This window comes from Macadamia integrifolia, chromosome 5 (genome assembly GCF_013358625.1).
Source record: "Macadamia integrifolia cultivar HAES 741 chromosome 5, SCU_Mint_v3, whole genome shotgun sequence".
Classification (NCBI taxonomy): Eukaryota; Viridiplantae; Streptophyta; class Magnoliopsida; order Proteales; family Proteaceae; genus Macadamia; species Macadamia integrifolia.
Window position 1 is genome coordinate 2,850,690 of NC_056561.1, and position 18,256 is coordinate 2,868,945.

An 18,256-nucleotide genomic window follows, 5' to 3' on the forward strand; every position below is an offset into this window, starting at 1 on the left:
GCATTTAATAAATGAATTACTGGGCAAATTAGCTCATCAAATGATGGGTTTATGACTTAGATTTGGATCATGATTTTCTATTGAAGGGGTGCAAAAGGGGAATGTATGTCACTAATGCTTCATGATATTGCCTACTTACAAGGTCAAAAGGGGGGCGGCATGATCAGAGGCATCCCACCCATGAATCCATCCGTTTGCCTTGTTGGAAAACATCAACAAAAGGGGCGATCCATCATGTATTGCCTACTTCATGCCATGAAACCCACCGTTCTCAATAAAGTTTCTATACGGGTCAGAAACATTTAAAAGGATCTTAAACTCGTTCTGGCCTGCTTTGACATTCAGACTTTGTTTTGGTTAAAAAAAAGTCGGGGCAAAAAATTCTCTTCAAAACCTGCAAAAATCAGCCGTTTAAAACCTTTTTCATTTTATTTTTGTTCTTAAATTTGTTTTACCATGGATTAACTTTGACAATATCATGTCAATCTGCAAATCAGCAACTTGGGGTTTCCAATGGTATTTTCTTTTAATTAAACTGGGGGTCAATTATAATTCAATCCACACTATTTCTTCTGGATCAACTACTTGAAGGGATTTTCAGCCAAAAAAAACCAAAAACTATTTATAGACAAAGGGGATGCAAGCTCAGAGATGTAGATGAGGGTAGATGAGTGCAGTAGCTGCAAATCAATTTCTGCCACATGGCTTGCAAACTTATGACTCACCTTGTATTGCAAATTCATCTAAATATAGAGGTGGAGAGGGAGAGGGTGTTGTGAGGAGAGGAGGGTTGTCGCAGGTATGGCTTAAGCAAACTGCAAAGGCCCTAGACTCACACAGGTAGGAATGCAAACCATTAACAAAAGCATTCCTGTGAGGAAACCTTTTGAAGCAAGCACGAGGACTCTTCTACTTGGATCACAATTTGCCGAGAGAAGAGGAACGTCTGTGAAAGAAATATGGGCAAATTCTGATATTGTCAAGCAACTCTCTTTTGACCTGGGGAACTTCCTGTGGCCTCTAAATATGGACCCTACGTTTTTGAATGTATATAAAACTATGGCTGATGTAATATGTAGGGTAGTACCACAATATCGTATTTTGCCTCTACGCAGAGGAAACACTGGCAAACGGTAGACATATGCTGCTGGTTTTGTAAAATTTGCTAATTGTTAATTTCCACGTTTTTCTTCTCTTATAAAAATAAAGAATCAACTGGAGACTGTTGCTTAAAGAACAAACTCCTTTATTGGGGCTGATTCAAAAAATAATAATAATAGTTACATAAATAAATAATCTCATCCATCTCATTTATTGTCCTCACTAGTACAAAGTTTATGATACACAAATGCAGTTGCTGATCTAAATGTGGTAGGTTGTCCAATTGATGAACCACTTCAAACCATACCCACCAAGGGATAAAGAGAGTGCAATTGCAAGACCCCATAGAAAGAGGGTAACCATTATTTTATATTCCAACTACATGCACTTTAGATACTACATAGACAAAAATGGAGAATGCAAATACAATATCAGGTTGACAGATGCCAGCAAGGGATTGTTTAGGAGGCAACACCGACAGTTAAATGACCCATTCCAGAACCTCCACTGACACCTATTCCGCCTCCCTTCATCGCCTTCCTCACCATTTCACCACTACTCCTTCCAACAGCTCGTCTACCCTCATTTTTCTCTTTCCTCAACTTACTACCCTCTGATCCTAGCTGTTTAGAATCCTTACCCTTCTCTATATCTTTCTTCCCCATAGAATCACTTTTCTTTGTGACTTTCGAAGTGCCGTTTTTGTTGGTTGATGCACTAGGAGTGCTTTCACCCACATCAGAGGGTACCATTGGTGGACAATCAGTTGCTTGCTGAGCAACTGTATTTTCAGGTTCACTGGCAGATAGACCTTGCTGACTTCCTGCCTTCAAAGATGGTGGAGATCTACCTGCAGCTGTGCCACCTCGATTGGGTGACTTGCTTTGCGATTTTGATTTCAAATGACTTGATACAACCTGTGCAGGAGATGAATGCAACAAATGTCATCAGCTTTGCTTGGTTTTTCCCCTTAGCTACGATATACATTGGAAAGAAATACCAGAACACTCCACTTTTGGAATGAAAATCCTTTTTAGGTATGACAAAATGAGAGAAAGCACAAGAAAAATGGAGGGCATATGCTTATTTCTGCGTCTCAAAGTCAGAAAGAACGCTACCCAACCAGATATAACCAACTCATCACACGGAGGAATCAAAATACATATATTATATTGCCTTCCACTCATCTTTGTCAATTAAAATAGACCATTGGCTCTTGATTTTTGCTCCCAATGTTGTTATCATGCATCAAAGACCCAAGGTTAAAGAAGATGAACTCATGAAGATTACATAATGATCAGGAATGTCATAGGAAAAGGATTGCACATGTTGTATATAAATTATCTACCCCAATGATGCCCAGATGGAAAGGGCTCTTCCACTAGGATTGCTGATCAGTCAGGATATGAAATTCATGTTCATTTTGTTAATAGCAGCTGGATATGGATGTCTGTTCTTTATAGAAAGAAAATTTCCAGATTTACCGATAGAAGTGAGAATGACATATACGACAAAAAAATTTAGAATAACTTGTCAGTTTCTGTAAACAAGAAGCATAATGCTACTAATCATCAACTAAAATCTTATCCTCACAGATTTGATAAGGTATATCAGCACACAGCAATTATTACTTCCAAATTGTTCAAGGAACAAGTGATCCCCACTCTCGCCACCAGTTGCTCCCCAGACTTATCCCTACCGTTCCATCAACTAATCTTATTCTTTCTGGAAAAAGCCCCAGATAAAATCAGAGCCTTGGTATCTTTCACTCCAGTGTAAGACAAGGTTTTCTCAAGTCAACCAGGGTTAAGTGTAATTAGGTTGGCTTAGGCTCAGAAAATATTAAAAAGCAATTAATTATGATCAATGTGAGATTTGAGTCATATAGCTTCTCTCGTGATCTTACCAGAAAGTCAAAACTTTATCCATACATTGTCATATACTAATATGTAATTTTAACTTTTATTATACATAAGAAATGTAGAAATGCACCAGAGATCTGGTTGGTTATCTCAAAAAACTAACCAGATCTAAGTTCAAGTTGTAACTTCCATCCCTAAGAAACGTTTTGGTAGTGTTGTTCAGTGGATAGACCGAAGCTACAGAGGTCAAAGAAGTAGGTTTGTTGCCAAAAATGCAGCCATGTTTCTAATGCATGCATGTGTACAATATAAGTATCTAACTCATCAATCTTTTCTAAGAAAATGAAGTTTTTTACTAGATTTGTATGGATTTTCAATCTATACGGTCATCAGAAAGGTATTGAGATTTGAGACCATCAAGAATGAGTGCCATTCTGCATACCTTTTTTCCATCTGAGCCTCGTGGTGCAGCTTCGTGATAAAAAGAAGGCATAGGTGTAGCCTTGAACTTTAAGCTTTTACGAAGTTGTTTAATCTCAGCCTCCGTCTCTTCCTACAAATAAAGTAATTCAAGACAATAAGATCAATGATAATTACAAGAAATGTAGTACTTACCAGAATAAATTCCTCATTATATTAATATATGTAACAAGGCTACATGGAAAACACAGAAAACCTAGAAGACAGAAATGTCTATACTGTTTACATGCAGTAGGATCTCGTATAACTAATAACCATGGTACAAAGATATCTTATTTACTTACACATCAGTATTGATTCTAAATACGTCGTAAATTATTAAACTAACTTGATTCCTGCAAATATTATTAGACATAAGAGACTATTTGCATACAGAATATTGATTATTTGAGTTTTTATTTCATTTTGAGATAAACATGGAAAATAATGTAGTTCATCAAGGTGAGCCTTTGTAATTTATTAAAATCCAGGTGTACAATATAAGAAGTACATCCAAATGGATAGGATTGAAGTTTAAAACAAGAGGTGCAATAAAATGTTGAGTTGGGTTTTATGCCCGATTTTAAGAGCCAAATTGTTTTGACGGTTTATTCTAACAAGTCTGTGGGATGGTTAAAATCATTAAAAAAAAAAAAAAAAAAGGCACCTAATAATTGAACAGAATAGAAACAGGGGCAAGCCAAGATAATGTAATGTAATAAGTTACATAATAAATATTTACTAAGACATATATGTTTAAAAACCAACCCAACAAAAATAAGTCTAAATTGCAATAGAACAGACCTGTGTTTTTGCTTGGATCTGGTTCATCTCAGCCTCTTTAGCATGCATTTTCTCCTCTAATTTCATAAAAAACTGAAAAGAAGGGGCAGCAAAAAGTAAGACTTTCAGATCCAATGCCTTGTAGTTGAAATGAATTTCAAATGAAAGGAACCAAACGACAGCTTGCCTCTCTTCTCTTTTCTGCTCTTTCATCACTCTTGAAATGGAAGGTGGCAGAGCTTGCCTTCATATCCAACTTTGTTGAATTAAGAGTTCTCCTAGGCCTACACCATCACATTTGTGATTAGAAAGTCAATACTAAAAAATAAAGATAAAATTATCTATGAAGTTGCTTACAAACCTGTTCACAGATTGGCTCGCTCTGGGTTCCCTCCTCTCTAAGGTAGAGGGTTGAGATTTAGAGCCTTTCTTTGCCTTTGGATCTTTTTCACTGTTAAGAGAATAAAGAAAGTATTTTGAGGTGTAAACTGAGGAAACTTTGATATACATCAGCAGTTCATGAAAGAAGTGAATACCTTTTGTTATCGTGACTGAGTTTTGCCTTCAAATTTTCTGGATCCTGCACAGAAAAAATAAAAAAAAAAAAAAAAAAAATGTCATAAGAAAGAAAATCACTTACTTGCAAACATGACTTAGTCAAAAATATTACATGGTTAGACCTGTTGACATCAAGCAAGGCAATACCGTAGTTTGTCTCATCATTATTTTGGTATTTTGGGACTATAATTTGCTTTTTTGAATAACACTAATCTAAATGCATTGTATCCATCAACAAACTTCAACTCTTTCTACCAAAATTGAAAAGCCAACATATAAACTTCAACTCTGGTGCTCAGGTTAGGTGTGTTCGCAATCAAACGCTGACTGTTTCTTTGAAGATAGAATGGTAGCATAACACATAATTAATGATATCAAAATAAATTTCTTAAGTCAGAGATCATCTGCCTACCTCTGGTTTTGAAGTTCTTGCAAGAGAAGAGCCAGTTGGCAATGCCTTCAGTGGCGATGGTTTCTCTATTTTAGTCCTCAGTTGACTCTCCCTCCTTGGATTCTTTGTGGAATCTTTAGGTGCCTCACTTGCAAGTTTTCTAGGAACGTGAGCCCTCAATTTGGGTTTGTCTGTTTTTGTTTCTGTTGTGGCCTTTACCTAGGAATCAAGGTAGCAAATTAGGTAAGCTGATTAATTTCAGCTGGTCATCCATAGCCTAAAAGAAAAAATATATTATAAAATCTTCATGCCAACTAAAAGAGACCATGCTCCTCTGAAAAGTTTCTATAGATAGTACCATCATATATCTGTAGATAGTACCACCATATAGATAAACAGAACAAGAAAAGAAAAGAAATTTACTAAAACAAAAAAAGTGTGGAGACTCCACAGGAGCTAACAAAATTTTTTTATGTAACATCAATGAAATCATTAGTCTCACCTTTAGAGCTTGTTTCTGAGGTTTTTTCATGCTAGGATTATCATCATACACAGCCATGTGACTCTTTGGGGTTGAACTAATTTTTTGTAATGTCTCCACATTTTCTGTTTCATCAGCAAGCTTGTCTTTTACTTCAATTTCTTGTTCATCCTAATCAATGGTAGCATGTTGGAATCAAACGGAGTTTGGTGAATTTCACTAGGCTCTACATCTTGAAGATAACCATCCAAAGCTGCATCATCATTAGTGAGAGGGAACGCATCATCTTCGACATCACCATTCAACACTTCATCATCACTGGTGAGAGGATGTGCATCCCCTTGATGATCACCATCCAACACTGCATCATCATCATCGGTGAGAGAAGCTGCATAATCTTGAAGATCACCATCAGACCCTGGATCATCATTAGTGAAGGTGGGTGTAGCTTCTCTGTGAAATTTTGAAGATGAGATTTCGTTACACTCATAAGAATCCCCTTGGTAATATGAACCACCTGGACTCTCATCGTCAATCGAATGGCTAGCCACATTAGCATGTTCAAATTCTTCCATGTTCATGTGATCGAGGATATCATCTTCACTAGTTTGGCACTCCATACCATTTTGGCTCAGAGCAGAAGCCTGACGAAGAAGAGCCTTCTTCTTAAAATGAGCTTCAAAATAAGCTTTCTTTTGAGTAACTGAACCTGGTGTCGAGTATTTCTCAACCTCTTCAAGGTATCTATTGTGTGAGAAGGATGACCTCCTTTCCCAAGACAAGGGTTCAGTTTCAAACCTTCCAAATGATATGGAACCAGAGTGTATAGAGTCAGCCTGAAATTTTGCAAAAAAAACAAAAACATTAAGTAGCCAAGAGTAGACAGGGCAATGAATGTCCTTTCTGATTGAGTAAACTTTCCCATAAATTCCTATCATGCAAGAGGCTTCCAATCGCCTACATTCTATATGTTTTACCAGTGCTTAAAAAATATAAAAGTGTATAACATGTCAACTTAAATATAAGAATGAGCAGCGGCAGTTCTTTGACACTTTCGGAGACAAAGCAGTACAAGTATAAAAGGGAGCATTTGTTGGGTTGTAGCTACAGGGGTTTTGAGGGTTATATTTTTCTTGCCCATGAGACGGCAGCTAAAGCAATAGCATTGGCAACTTTTTGGGCTCCCAATTGTAAAGAGTTTGAGAGTCATGGGCAGAGAGAGAGAGAGAGGATACAGTGATGCACTGTGAGAAGAGAACAAAAAAGAGGCATATGAAACATGGCTAGCCATATGTGAGCCTAAGAGGCTTCGGTTTTTTTCCCCCAGAGGTAACCTACACAATAGGTGGGGGTGTTATGAACTCTCTAATGCGGATCGGATTCCAAGTTTAAAACAGTGAGGTTCAACAGAGCCAAAACTGTTCATTACTAATTTTTTAAGCGACTAGATTCATAAAGATCCAAGTTGGGATATGGATCTTTCACTGAGATCAAAACAAATTATACAATTGAAGCACGGTTCAAGAGCTAAACAGTTCTTTCAGAGATAAAATTGAACCCCTCCGAAAAAAAAAAAATTTTTAAGATGATATACTACCCCAAAACAAAAAATTTCCATGATGACGACTTCAACAAATAGACGTGCAATGCTGTTTCAGGGAAGTTGAGATCAAACCTGAAAGCTAAGGGGTTCTTCCATTTCTCCAGCCATGAGAAGCCAAGTCTATCATCACTTTCCGAAACACCCGCAAATATAAAATAGAAACCTCTACTTGTGATTCTCTGGAACGAATGCTTGAATCAGATCATACAGATTCGCTAAATATATTGATGAACATTAAAGTATCAACAAACCATTTACTGAAAACTTCAGAAAGAACAGAACTTATAACACCTAGTGTTGCCAATTACACATCTTTCGACCCAAAGCATCCGCAGATCAACTAAAATACAAGAAAAAAGAGATAATACCTTCAAATGCAGTCGAAGATGTTAGTCTTCATGACAAACCCATTTATTCTACGCGGCACCCCATTAAGGTTTATAATAATAACCCACAAAACTCACTCCAGAGCTCACAAATTCCAATGAAACAGGCTTCAAGTTCTAGACTTCCGCTTCGATCGATCTACGAAAGCTTCAGAAGGTACTAATCAATCCACAGAACTGTCTCAATCAAATGAGTTGGAAATTGGAATCCTGAGCCTGCGTGTGAGAGTGAACTTCTCAGAACTGAAACTCCTCGTCTTTTTTACCTTTTCAGGATTTCTCTTCAGATATGAGATGAGAATATAAGATCAGATCTGAAGAAACTAAAAGCTGATCTCCCCTGAGTAGTCACAAGCTGAGAAACAACACCTAAATGATCAAATAATCTGAGAGGAGATGCTTAAAAGGTTGATTTGCTTCATCCCTCCGTGGTCCATGCTGTCTCCTTTTTGTCTTCTTCTAATTAAATTACCTATTAAGGCAATATTAATTAATAATATATTTTTTTCTAAATAAACCAGATTTGTATCTTCCGTCAAAGAACGTTAATTCACCGTTAAACCCACGTGATCAAGGGTGTCAAATTAGAACTAGGACAAAAAGCCGGATCAAAACCGCCGTTTAAAATCGAATCAAACCAAATGGTTCGGTTATTCGATTTTGCTTTTGAAAAGTGAAATTTCATTTGGTTCAATTCAATAATTAGTTCTGTTTTGATTTTACACTAAAATTATTGGTTTGAACGAGTCAAACCAAACCGGATGAAGTGTAATTTATATAAATTAATCTCGAATCGAAGCTAAACCATACTAAACCTAAAAGCCAAAGGCTCTCTTTGTATGATTTCTATTTATATTTATTAATTATTTTTAGAAATTATTTGTGACAATAAATAATGGATCACAAATAGTATTCGTTTGGTTACTATTTATAAAATAAATTAGATGAAAAAATAGATTTCAGTTTTCACTTGTACCTTTGAGCTTCGAGCGAGAGAGATAGGATTTTGAGATTTTTATTGGAAAAGTATAAAACCTATTTACCATTGATTTTGAGTAATTTAGCACACATGCTCATTTAAGGCAACAATAATCAACATAAATAATTTGTTGCCACAAATTACAAATAGCTTAAGAGTAATTTGTGATTTGTGATTTATGCTAATTTATTATAAATAGAAATAAGTACTATAAATTATATCAAACACTTGTAAAAATCAAAATAAATCAAATAAATACAAATAGAATTCAAATCAAAGAGTACCTAAAACAAGAGTTTAAGATTTTAATTTTACCCAATTTTTTTTTCTTTTGGATAAGGAAACTTAGCCAATTCGATTTTATTCTGATTTATTTTTTATTTATATTTATTGTATCTTAATTTGAATAACCAAATCGATTGACACCCTTATATCATTGGACCGTTAATATGAATTAATATAGCAACAAACTAACAGAAACCGTCTGGGATAAACGTTTTCTCCCGGATCTTACTGTGCCCATTGGACACCACGTGTCACATCTTGGCTCACAGCCTCACATCACTTCTTTGTGCTTTGACTTTGAGTGAGAGATAAGCAGAGACTAAACGTGGCGCGAAGGGAAAGGAATTACATAACTGTACGGGACGAGATGATTTCTTCCCCAGGGGATTTGAACCGTCCGATATATATGGGCTTGGGATAGGATTTTACCGGTTTAACTGAGCTTGGTTTGGGAGTAGGCTCAATTTGGTTTAAGAATCCTCAATAACTCATTACTGGCCCAACCGCATTGTTCCCTATTAGGATGTCAAATCAGGACGGTTCTTTTACCAATATGGGGCCAATCCTAGAATCATCCACTAATCTATTCCAAAACTAGGATCAGAGTCTGTTTAATAATTGGATGACCTGATTCCAATTCCATTTTTTTAATGGTTCTGATTCCCATATACTCAAAATCTTACACACTCAAATGTAAGTGTTTCTTTGCAATTACGACATAATTCGATTAAGTGGGAAAGTGCTCCTACGAGTATATGAGAACCAATAGAAACACACCAGGAAGCATCAACTGTGGAGTCACATTCATTTCATGGCCCCCGATATATTTTCCCATAATGTTTATATTGACTTCTAATCATCTATCAATCTATGGCAAATGACTCATTAGCTGAATCTATAAAGGAAAGTTAGATGATTGGACCAATCCAAAAGTTAAGAGCTAGACACAAATGATTATAATCAGTTTGATATGTGGGCCCAACCGAGATCTCCAAACTGGGCCAGTGATAATCGGCTAAGCCCGTGTGATAACCTTTTGGTACACAGGGAACCAAATAATGTGGCCCAAAAGCTAAAAGGTATATATGCTCTTTAGAGTTCACCATTTTGTAGTAGTTTGGGTTAAACGTATCTTTATGTTTGTGGCCACTCTTATCCATTGCTTTTTTGAAATAATAAAAACTAAAAAACCAGAACTGATTGGCCAGATTTGAATATGTGAACAAAATGACCCATGAATGGCCCCAATACCTTTTGTTTTTATATATTTATCTTTCCAATAATGAAGGAGTGGGGTTCTTTCTCTCTCTCAAAATAATTAGTAGTTGATTAGGCAATTTGTCAGTTGTGGTCTCCTTAAATTTAAAATAAAAGAGAGGGTTTCCTTAGCAAAAGGCATAGATGAGAGCACCAATAATATATGATAAAATGATATCAAATATTGGAGAGTATAAGTGTTATCGTACCTTAACTTAGCGACATGGAGGACATTTTCCCTTAAAATAAATAAGAACCCAAAATTGGGATGATTTATTTATGTTTTGTAATGAAAGTAATTCATTTTCAAAAGCATATTAAAAGTGTGTAGATAGTGTTGAAGTATAATAATTAACTATGCAATTGTGAGAAAGGATCAAGGAAACACAAGCTACTAATATTAGTAGATTGCAATTAAAGAAGGTTGAAGAAGGATGTTGTCAGCTTTCAACAACTTATAGAAGTTACAGTGAAACTTGTTGGAGGATTCAATCCAGAATCTCAAGACATAGGAAGGATAACAAAGGGACCTACACTTTGATACCATTTTGGAAGGTCTAACCCTAAACCATAAAACAATACTTGAAAAAAAACTTCTCAAGTATATGAAGACTCCAAAAACCAAAATAAACCGATGTGGGACAAGGGTGAAACAGAGTGGATTGGGCCAAGTTTCTTAAAACCCCTACCCAAACCTAGGTCTCCAAAACTCAATCCATGCTAAACACAACCCTGTCGGGCTCATGCCAACCCAATCTGACCCTTATTAGGCCAGGTTGGCCCTGAATTTTGCCAAGGTCAAGGTTAGTTTTTAGCATTTGTGTCTTTTGCATTAAAAAAATAAAAAATAAAAAGAAGCACAAATAGATCAACTTATCAATACACAATTAAAATTATGAAATACAACATAATAATAGATGTTCAAGACACATGACCATGAGAATCAATGACCAATATTTTATTAATCTAAATAAGATGACAACCCTGAATTATATTATATAAATCAGGGCCAGATTGGGCCTAACCCTTAACCTAAGCCGCTAGGCCCTGCCCAACCCTGACCAAAGGCCAATGTTTTTCAATCCTAACCAGCCCTCAAGATCAGATTTCTTAACCCAGTCCCTATTCAAAACTTAGGACAGAGCAAGACGAGTTTGGATCGTCAAAACCAACCTTACACCCCTATGTAGAACTATAACTCCCAACACCTCAACAAATCTAATTACGTCAAAACTACAATGCCCTAAGCAATGATAGCATGAGCCCCTTGTTACCAGATGTACTAAAGACATGAAGCAATAAAACTTTTAAGAAAGAAATTCTACATTTCAATACTCAAGTTACAAAATCTGGGATAGTAATTTCCAACAAATGGGACTTTGAATCAGATCTGACCACTAATTTGGCCCCTTTGGGTGTAATGACAATCGAGCCACCACCCACCCTCCCTCATGCAAATGGTAGGGTTAGGCAAGTGAGGTGAGGGTCCATTTCCATTCAAACCTTACAGTTTAGAACCTTATAATATTTTAGGTATGAATGCTAGATTACTTCAAGAGATATAAGTTCAAAATTAAAATTGTAGAGGATCAAATTCAAAATTTTAAGACATTACATGGAGAAAACTCCAAGTAAATATAAAAAGGTATCAACCACATAAACAAACAAATGTGATACTATATCTCTATAATTTTTGGTAGGTCTCTAACGAAGGAGGCCGAATGAAATTTTTCCTTACACATGGAAACATATCACAAGGTAGCATGTTGAAAATTATAATTTAAAATCTTAAGGTATTAAGTGGAGAGAATTTCTCAAGTATACGAAGATACCATGACCTTCTACCAAAAAAAAAGACACCAATAAACTAAAGTAACCAGGGTGGAACTAGGGATGTGAAAATCAAACTAAAAATGAACAAAACCATTTAACTGAAACTGGTTTGATATTATTTTTAAAATGAAATGGTTAACAATTGATTTCAAACTTTATAAAAGTGTTAAAACCAAATATAGCTATTTAAAATCGAACTGAACCAATAGCTTTGAGTTCCAGACTCATAAAACGAAGCCAAAACCATTACATAACCATTAACAAACAGTTTACGAATCCATTACCTCAAATTGAATATAAAATTGAGATCGAAAATGTTCAAATCGTGAAACCGAAATCATTTACAAATTCAGAAATCAAAATCATTCAATAAATGGTTTTGATTTTACAAACTAAAACCGCTTAATAAACTATTCAATTTTTATTTTTATCTATTATATTTTGAATCGAACCAAATCAAATCAAATTAAACCAAGACAAAACCTTTAAATCGAAATCCAACTGTTAACATGTATAAAAGTATAACTCTATAACTCCCAACAACAATAATGAAGATAGAGAAAAAGATAGGGAAAAAAAGTAAGTGGCAGGTATCTAAAGTCCAAACAGATGAAGCCAAGCCTGACCAGTCCATTTAAGAAGGTTAGAAGAATATCACCATCATGGGTATTACAGGTGAAAGTGTGAAACGATCTATGACCAGCAGACCTGTTACTAAACCGGCTTTCTGAACCATACCCATTATAAGTGGGTGACTGGATGGGTAGGCAGTTGGGCGGGTTATGATCCGTTGAACCTGCTTCATTGCCATCTCCATCCTACAGGTGTGAAGCTCTTTTCGGAGCTTGTATTTCTCTTTCTTTAATCTTGCCATTCATATATTTTCTTAATTCTCTGGTCACCTTTCTTTACCATCATCTTCACATTCCATGTAGCTTTCATCATCACATGCCTGTAGCTTTCAGCCTTTCAACCTTTTGTTCTTCAAGCTTCTCATTCTTTTTCTAAGCCCAAAGCAAGAAGCAAGGTCTCTCTCTCTCTCTCTCACTCATGAATCTCTCTCTCTCTCAAAAGAAAATTATTAGTCAATAGAAGTAAAATATCAAGGCTTAGCGGATGGGGAGGAACCAATAGACCCCAGAGATCTCTAACCTACCCACCCCGGGAAAAAAAAGAAAGAGAGACACCCCATAGATTAAACCTTTCTATATTAGCAATAGTACGAGTTATGGACTTTAATGTCTCTCCCAAAGAAAGCATAATAAAGGACTAAATTTTTCTTAAATGGAGTCATCAATAGCCATCGTTGCACTTAGATGAATGATAAGAAATTTAGAAAGGTAATTTGGATTTTCAACAAATAAGGACAATTGATTTGTGGGTTTTTTTCCCACTATGGATGATGGAAAACTTTCCTTATGAAAAAAAATTGAAACAACTAAATAATTTAAACAAAGAATATAATGTGGCATGGTAAGATTTCTCGTCAATAGTGTAAATTCACATACATATGTACTTATTAATTTTTATAAAAAAATCCTAGTTCCTTCTTCTGTTTGGTTATATGTTGGGTGAGTTATAAGTGAAGGAAAATCAACAAATATTTTTCATTTCATTTCTAACCAAACAAGGGCTTAATGTTCGGTACTTATACATTTTAAACATGTATAAGAAATGAAATGCTCAGTATTATACATCCACATATTTTTTAATTCCTAAATATTAAAAACTATTGTCTTCATATATGTCATATTTATTCATTTATGCTTTATGAATGTAACAAATTAACGACTTAGAAGCAAATAGTTTGATTAGGACATGTGATTGTAAGTTGAAAATGCTATCTTTGTGAGCCTTTGCAATCTAATCACATCTCTAAGAATTTTTCTTTTTTTTAAATCATGCCCACAATATTTCTATGTGACCAACATGTGAGGTCGTTTCTTTGAGGGTAAAAAAACCCTATTGTAAATAAGTAATCCCATCACCGCTTGGCTAGAATGTCTCTATCTTAGGCAATAATTAAGTAGGCAAACCTTGGAAGGAGAGAAGTGAGTCAAAAGGAATATAAAAAATTATCAAAAAGGTTCTTTAAGTGAACAACTGAGAGTACAATAGTCCCCTCCTCTTTTTTGTATATATTTTCTTCTCTTCATATCAAATGATTTTTTTATTCTTATTGTATGATAGCGTTTCATTATTCCTCAATGATGTACTCCTTGATACCATTTGCTAAGAGAACTCTCTCTCAAAAAAATTAATAACAAGCTTAGTGGATAAGGAGCTTCCGTTGGAGCCATTTTATCTTGTCTCTCACCAGTCATACCCTGTGGGTTTTGTAAAATTCTTAGTACAAATTATAGATGGATGAATTTCTAGGGTTGGCAAAGTGGAAAAAAAGATGATTTGGAGAGGCAGATGAAAACATTATGGGTGGCCAATATTCTTTGCTAGTATTAATATTATAAGTGCAACGGATCATCTTGTATATATTTCAAAATTAAAAAAGTCTCATCCACACACATTTTAAGGTTAAGCCCCAAAAAATGTAAAAGAAAAGTTGCGAACCATGCGGTGCACCCATGAATTTGTCATGTGGGAGAGCTTCTCAAGAAAGTGCTTTACCACGTGCTTTTCCATTTATCTAATCCTCTCTACCGTGTAGTTTATTGTGGTGTAGGATGAGAGAGAGAGAGAGAGAGAGAGAGAGAGAGAGAGAGAGAGAGAGAGAGAGAGAGAGAGAGAGGTGTTTTTTCTTTTCTTAGTAATAAGAGAGGGAGGGATCAGTTTTCTAGTTGGGGAGAGGAGTTATTTTTCTCACATGGGATTTTACTGTTTAAAAAATTTTAAATAATTAATCAAGTATTTTATATGTCATTGACACGTGGTGGAGTGTAAATAATATTTTTATATGAAAATTATTTTCGTTCAATCTAATTCATATAGGTGAAATCTACCACTTAGCACTTGTGTGGATTCTATCCATGGATCAATTTAGTAAAAGAATAATTATCGTATGAGAACTTGAACGGCTCTCACTCGTGGTGTATGTATACAAGGAGAGAAAGAGCTCCTAAGCATGGTCCCACAGCCAAGGAAAAATTAATAGTCAGAGAAAAAGGAAGTCGTACACTGCCGATGCATGTGAGCAGATGTTCCCTATTCACTACAATAATCCAAGATCCAAGTCAACCAAAGCTTCGGGGTAAAGAAGAGAGCTTGGTGCCTTCCACTCCGGTGGGAACGCATTAAGCTGATGGAGACGGCTAGAAACATGAAGCTACTATAGAGAGAGAGAGAGGTGAAAAATAAAAATATAAAGGGTGGATGGGACCTCTTGATCCAAAGGGATGTGGGGACATGAATCTACGTTGAATCCGGTTCTTCTCATCTTGCCTGTTTCTCATTGGCACCATGTGACAACTTCAATGGTTCATGTGATTCCATGTGTTGCAGATGTGACTGGTTAACGATAGAGAGAGAGAGAGAGAGAGAGAGAGAGAGAGAGAGAGATATAATTAGACCATTTGATCAAACAGAGTGAGCGACTGCTCACTTAAAATACTTAAAATAATTCCATTCATCGGTCACAAGAATTGATGGGAATTAGAGCCCTAAAACAGAAGGATGATGGTGAACCACCGGCCGTTGTTTTCTTAATCGCTTTTATAGTATAAGGGTAGTCTGAAGTGTTAACCCTTTTCTGGTTTGTTTGTTTGTTTTTTTTTTTTTTTAGTTGACCTCTGGTATTGATCTACTTTGGAAAAAAAAAAACTAAACTAGGTTAAATGAATGAATAACTGATTACACCCCAATGGTAGTTCAGTTGGCAACCATTAACATTTCACTATATTACATTAATTCAACCTTTTTTTCTCTCTCCAAAAAAAAAAAAAAAAAAAAATTCAAATTTTCTTGGGGTCTAATTAAAATAATAATATAATAACAATAATTATATTAATTTTTTTGATAATAATAATTATATTAATTTGACTATATAAAACTATGGTGTATATTATCAAGATGAATCCAAAATAACAAAATGGGAACAGTTTGCATCGTTCCTAATTATAAGCGATAAAGCAAAGGGTTAAGAACCCTGAAATTTTTCATGATTTCCTATTTTTTAAGACTCCACTGTTGATGTGGACAGCTGGTTGGGTGCATAGTGTCATGGAGTCAATTTCTCCTCATCGATCTCACATCTCTGCTAGCTTTGAGGGCAAAAACAGCTCTGTAGTGAGTGAGGTGGTGCGGTGAGCATTAGATGGTCGAGAGGACCTCAAGGCACGTGCTCAGATACTCTTAGCCATCCGATATTCACTGCACCACCACACTCACTGCAAAGAATAATCCCTCTGATTTGGGGAGGGTCTTGGATTTACAAGCAGGAAGATGCATCTTTTTGGGATAATTGCGTTAGACCATGACAGATTTTGGTTTCAAAGCAAGGTGGCTCGACCCTGCTGTTGCTTTGTTGGTGGAGTCCTAACAAAAAAAACCACCCAATTGTGGATAATCCGGTTTCTTTTTCTAAATCCAATTATTTCATCAATTAAATCGATATTTTTTTCTACCCATCTATCTCATATAGAAAATATTTTTGTATTTTTCAATTCTGAAGAAATATAGAGTACAGATTTAGAATTCATTGTATCTATATAGAATAGAGAAGAATATAAAATCCCTGATCCCACATCAACCAGGCTTTGGGGAAGATCTTGGATTTATTAGCAGGAAGGTTTCCTCCCCTTAACTATGACATCATGCTCTCACTGTGGTCACAATAGTCCATATATACATTACAAAATGCCTTGAAGCAATAAAACTAACTTGTAGGGATCGGTCTCAATCATATCAATATATCACAAAAGTTTTCTCAACCCCAACCAGCCCACCTTCAAGATCAGCTATGAAAAGCCAAGAAACCAGCCAGGCTAAAGCTAATCGATTACCTCTCTGGAATATTGTTCCCTCCCTCGTCCTCGCTCTGGCTTTGGCTCTGGCATAAGCTCTTGGTTTAGATATCAGATGTCGATATTGATTCTTAACCATTCTTAAGCAAGATTTTAAAACTAGGAATCGGGCATCAGATTGCTTTCTATTGATCTTGTTTTGAATCGGCCAGAAATAAGCCGGAACTGGCTATAAAGAGCCACTTCAGAGGAAATTGGATCAAGGGAAGACGAGTAGACCTTAAGGATTTTGCTAAAAATACTTGTAAATTTGGCCTAAACAGTGGGTTTACTTCACATTTCTGTGATCATAAAATTATGAGGGAAGAGTACAACCATAGAGTGAGAATTTCTCCCATGTTTGACTGATTAAGTTTTTCATTCTACAGAATCGGCTGAAATTTAAATCAGCCTCCATCAATTCCAATGCAATTTTTGAAAACTTGATTTATGCTCATAGGGCCGTCAAAGAACTGGGCTTGGTTTTTTTCATGAAAACAGGGCCCCAGAATCTAGTCAATCTGACTTAGAAAACGTGTGGATCATTGAGAGAGCATGTGAGAACATCTTTAATACACAACAGGTTGGGACAGTGCTGTGTTTTTGTGCTCATCTCAGTCTAGGTATTTCTTACGCAAGATTGGCAGTCAAAAAAAAAAAAGCATCTTATGTTCCATAAAAACAGAAAATATAGATTACCTAAAACAAATTGCCACTTGATTAAGTTGCACTACTGCAACGTGTTGATCACAGGATCAAAACCTTGGAAACAGCCTCTTCTGCAGAGCAGGGGATAATACTGAACACTTTGCCCCTCCTAGATCCTGTAGTAACGGGAGCTTTGTGCATTGGGTTGCTAAAAAAAAATAAAAAATTGCCACTTGATTTTCATCTTTCTTTGAAACAAAACAAAATTCTAAAGATGAATTTAGGACACGGTTTTCCTCCGCCACTGTCAACGGATAATCCTTGATTGAGTCCTTGGAGGGTATTAGGGAACAGTACAGGGGTATAATCGACCCTATACTGTTGGGTTGGACTTTTTTTGGTTTTTGTTTTTGTTTCTTTGTTTTTTTCCTTGGGAGGGTGGGGTGGGAAAGGCAGATATTGAGGAGAGCCATCGATGACTAGTTTTCCTACACAAACTTTCTCCAGAAATTTATTTGAAAACAAAAAATATGCAAAAATCAATTTCCCTGAGAAATGCCATACCAAAGACAGCAAACTAATGCTAAGCAATTCCCATTCGCAAGTGAGGCGAGTGTTCCAACGGACAAGCCATAATAGCATCTTCAAGGGCAACCACAAGACACAAAACTCATG

At 35.9% G+C, this 18,256-nt stretch overlaps 1 protein-coding gene across 1 annotated transcript; it reads right to left on the reverse strand.

Annotated features, from left to right (window-relative positions):
- Window positions 1–1,284: 1,284 nt before the first annotated feature.
- LOC122079610 (protein WVD2-like 7) lies at window positions 1,285–8,004 on the reverse strand. Its single transcript, XM_042646221.1, is given in 11 exon segments — window positions 1,285–2,018; window positions 3,406–3,516; window positions 4,227–4,298; window positions 4,393–4,489; window positions 4,567–4,656; window positions 4,742–4,785; window positions 5,176–5,373; window positions 5,657–5,808; window positions 5,811–6,471; window positions 7,311–7,417; window positions 7,607–8,004. Coding segments are annotated over 10 exon segments (1,917 nt in total). The 5' UTR covers window positions 7,347–7,417; window positions 7,607–8,004; the 3' UTR covers window positions 1,285–1,562.
- Window positions 8,005–18,256: the final 10,252 nt, after the last annotated feature.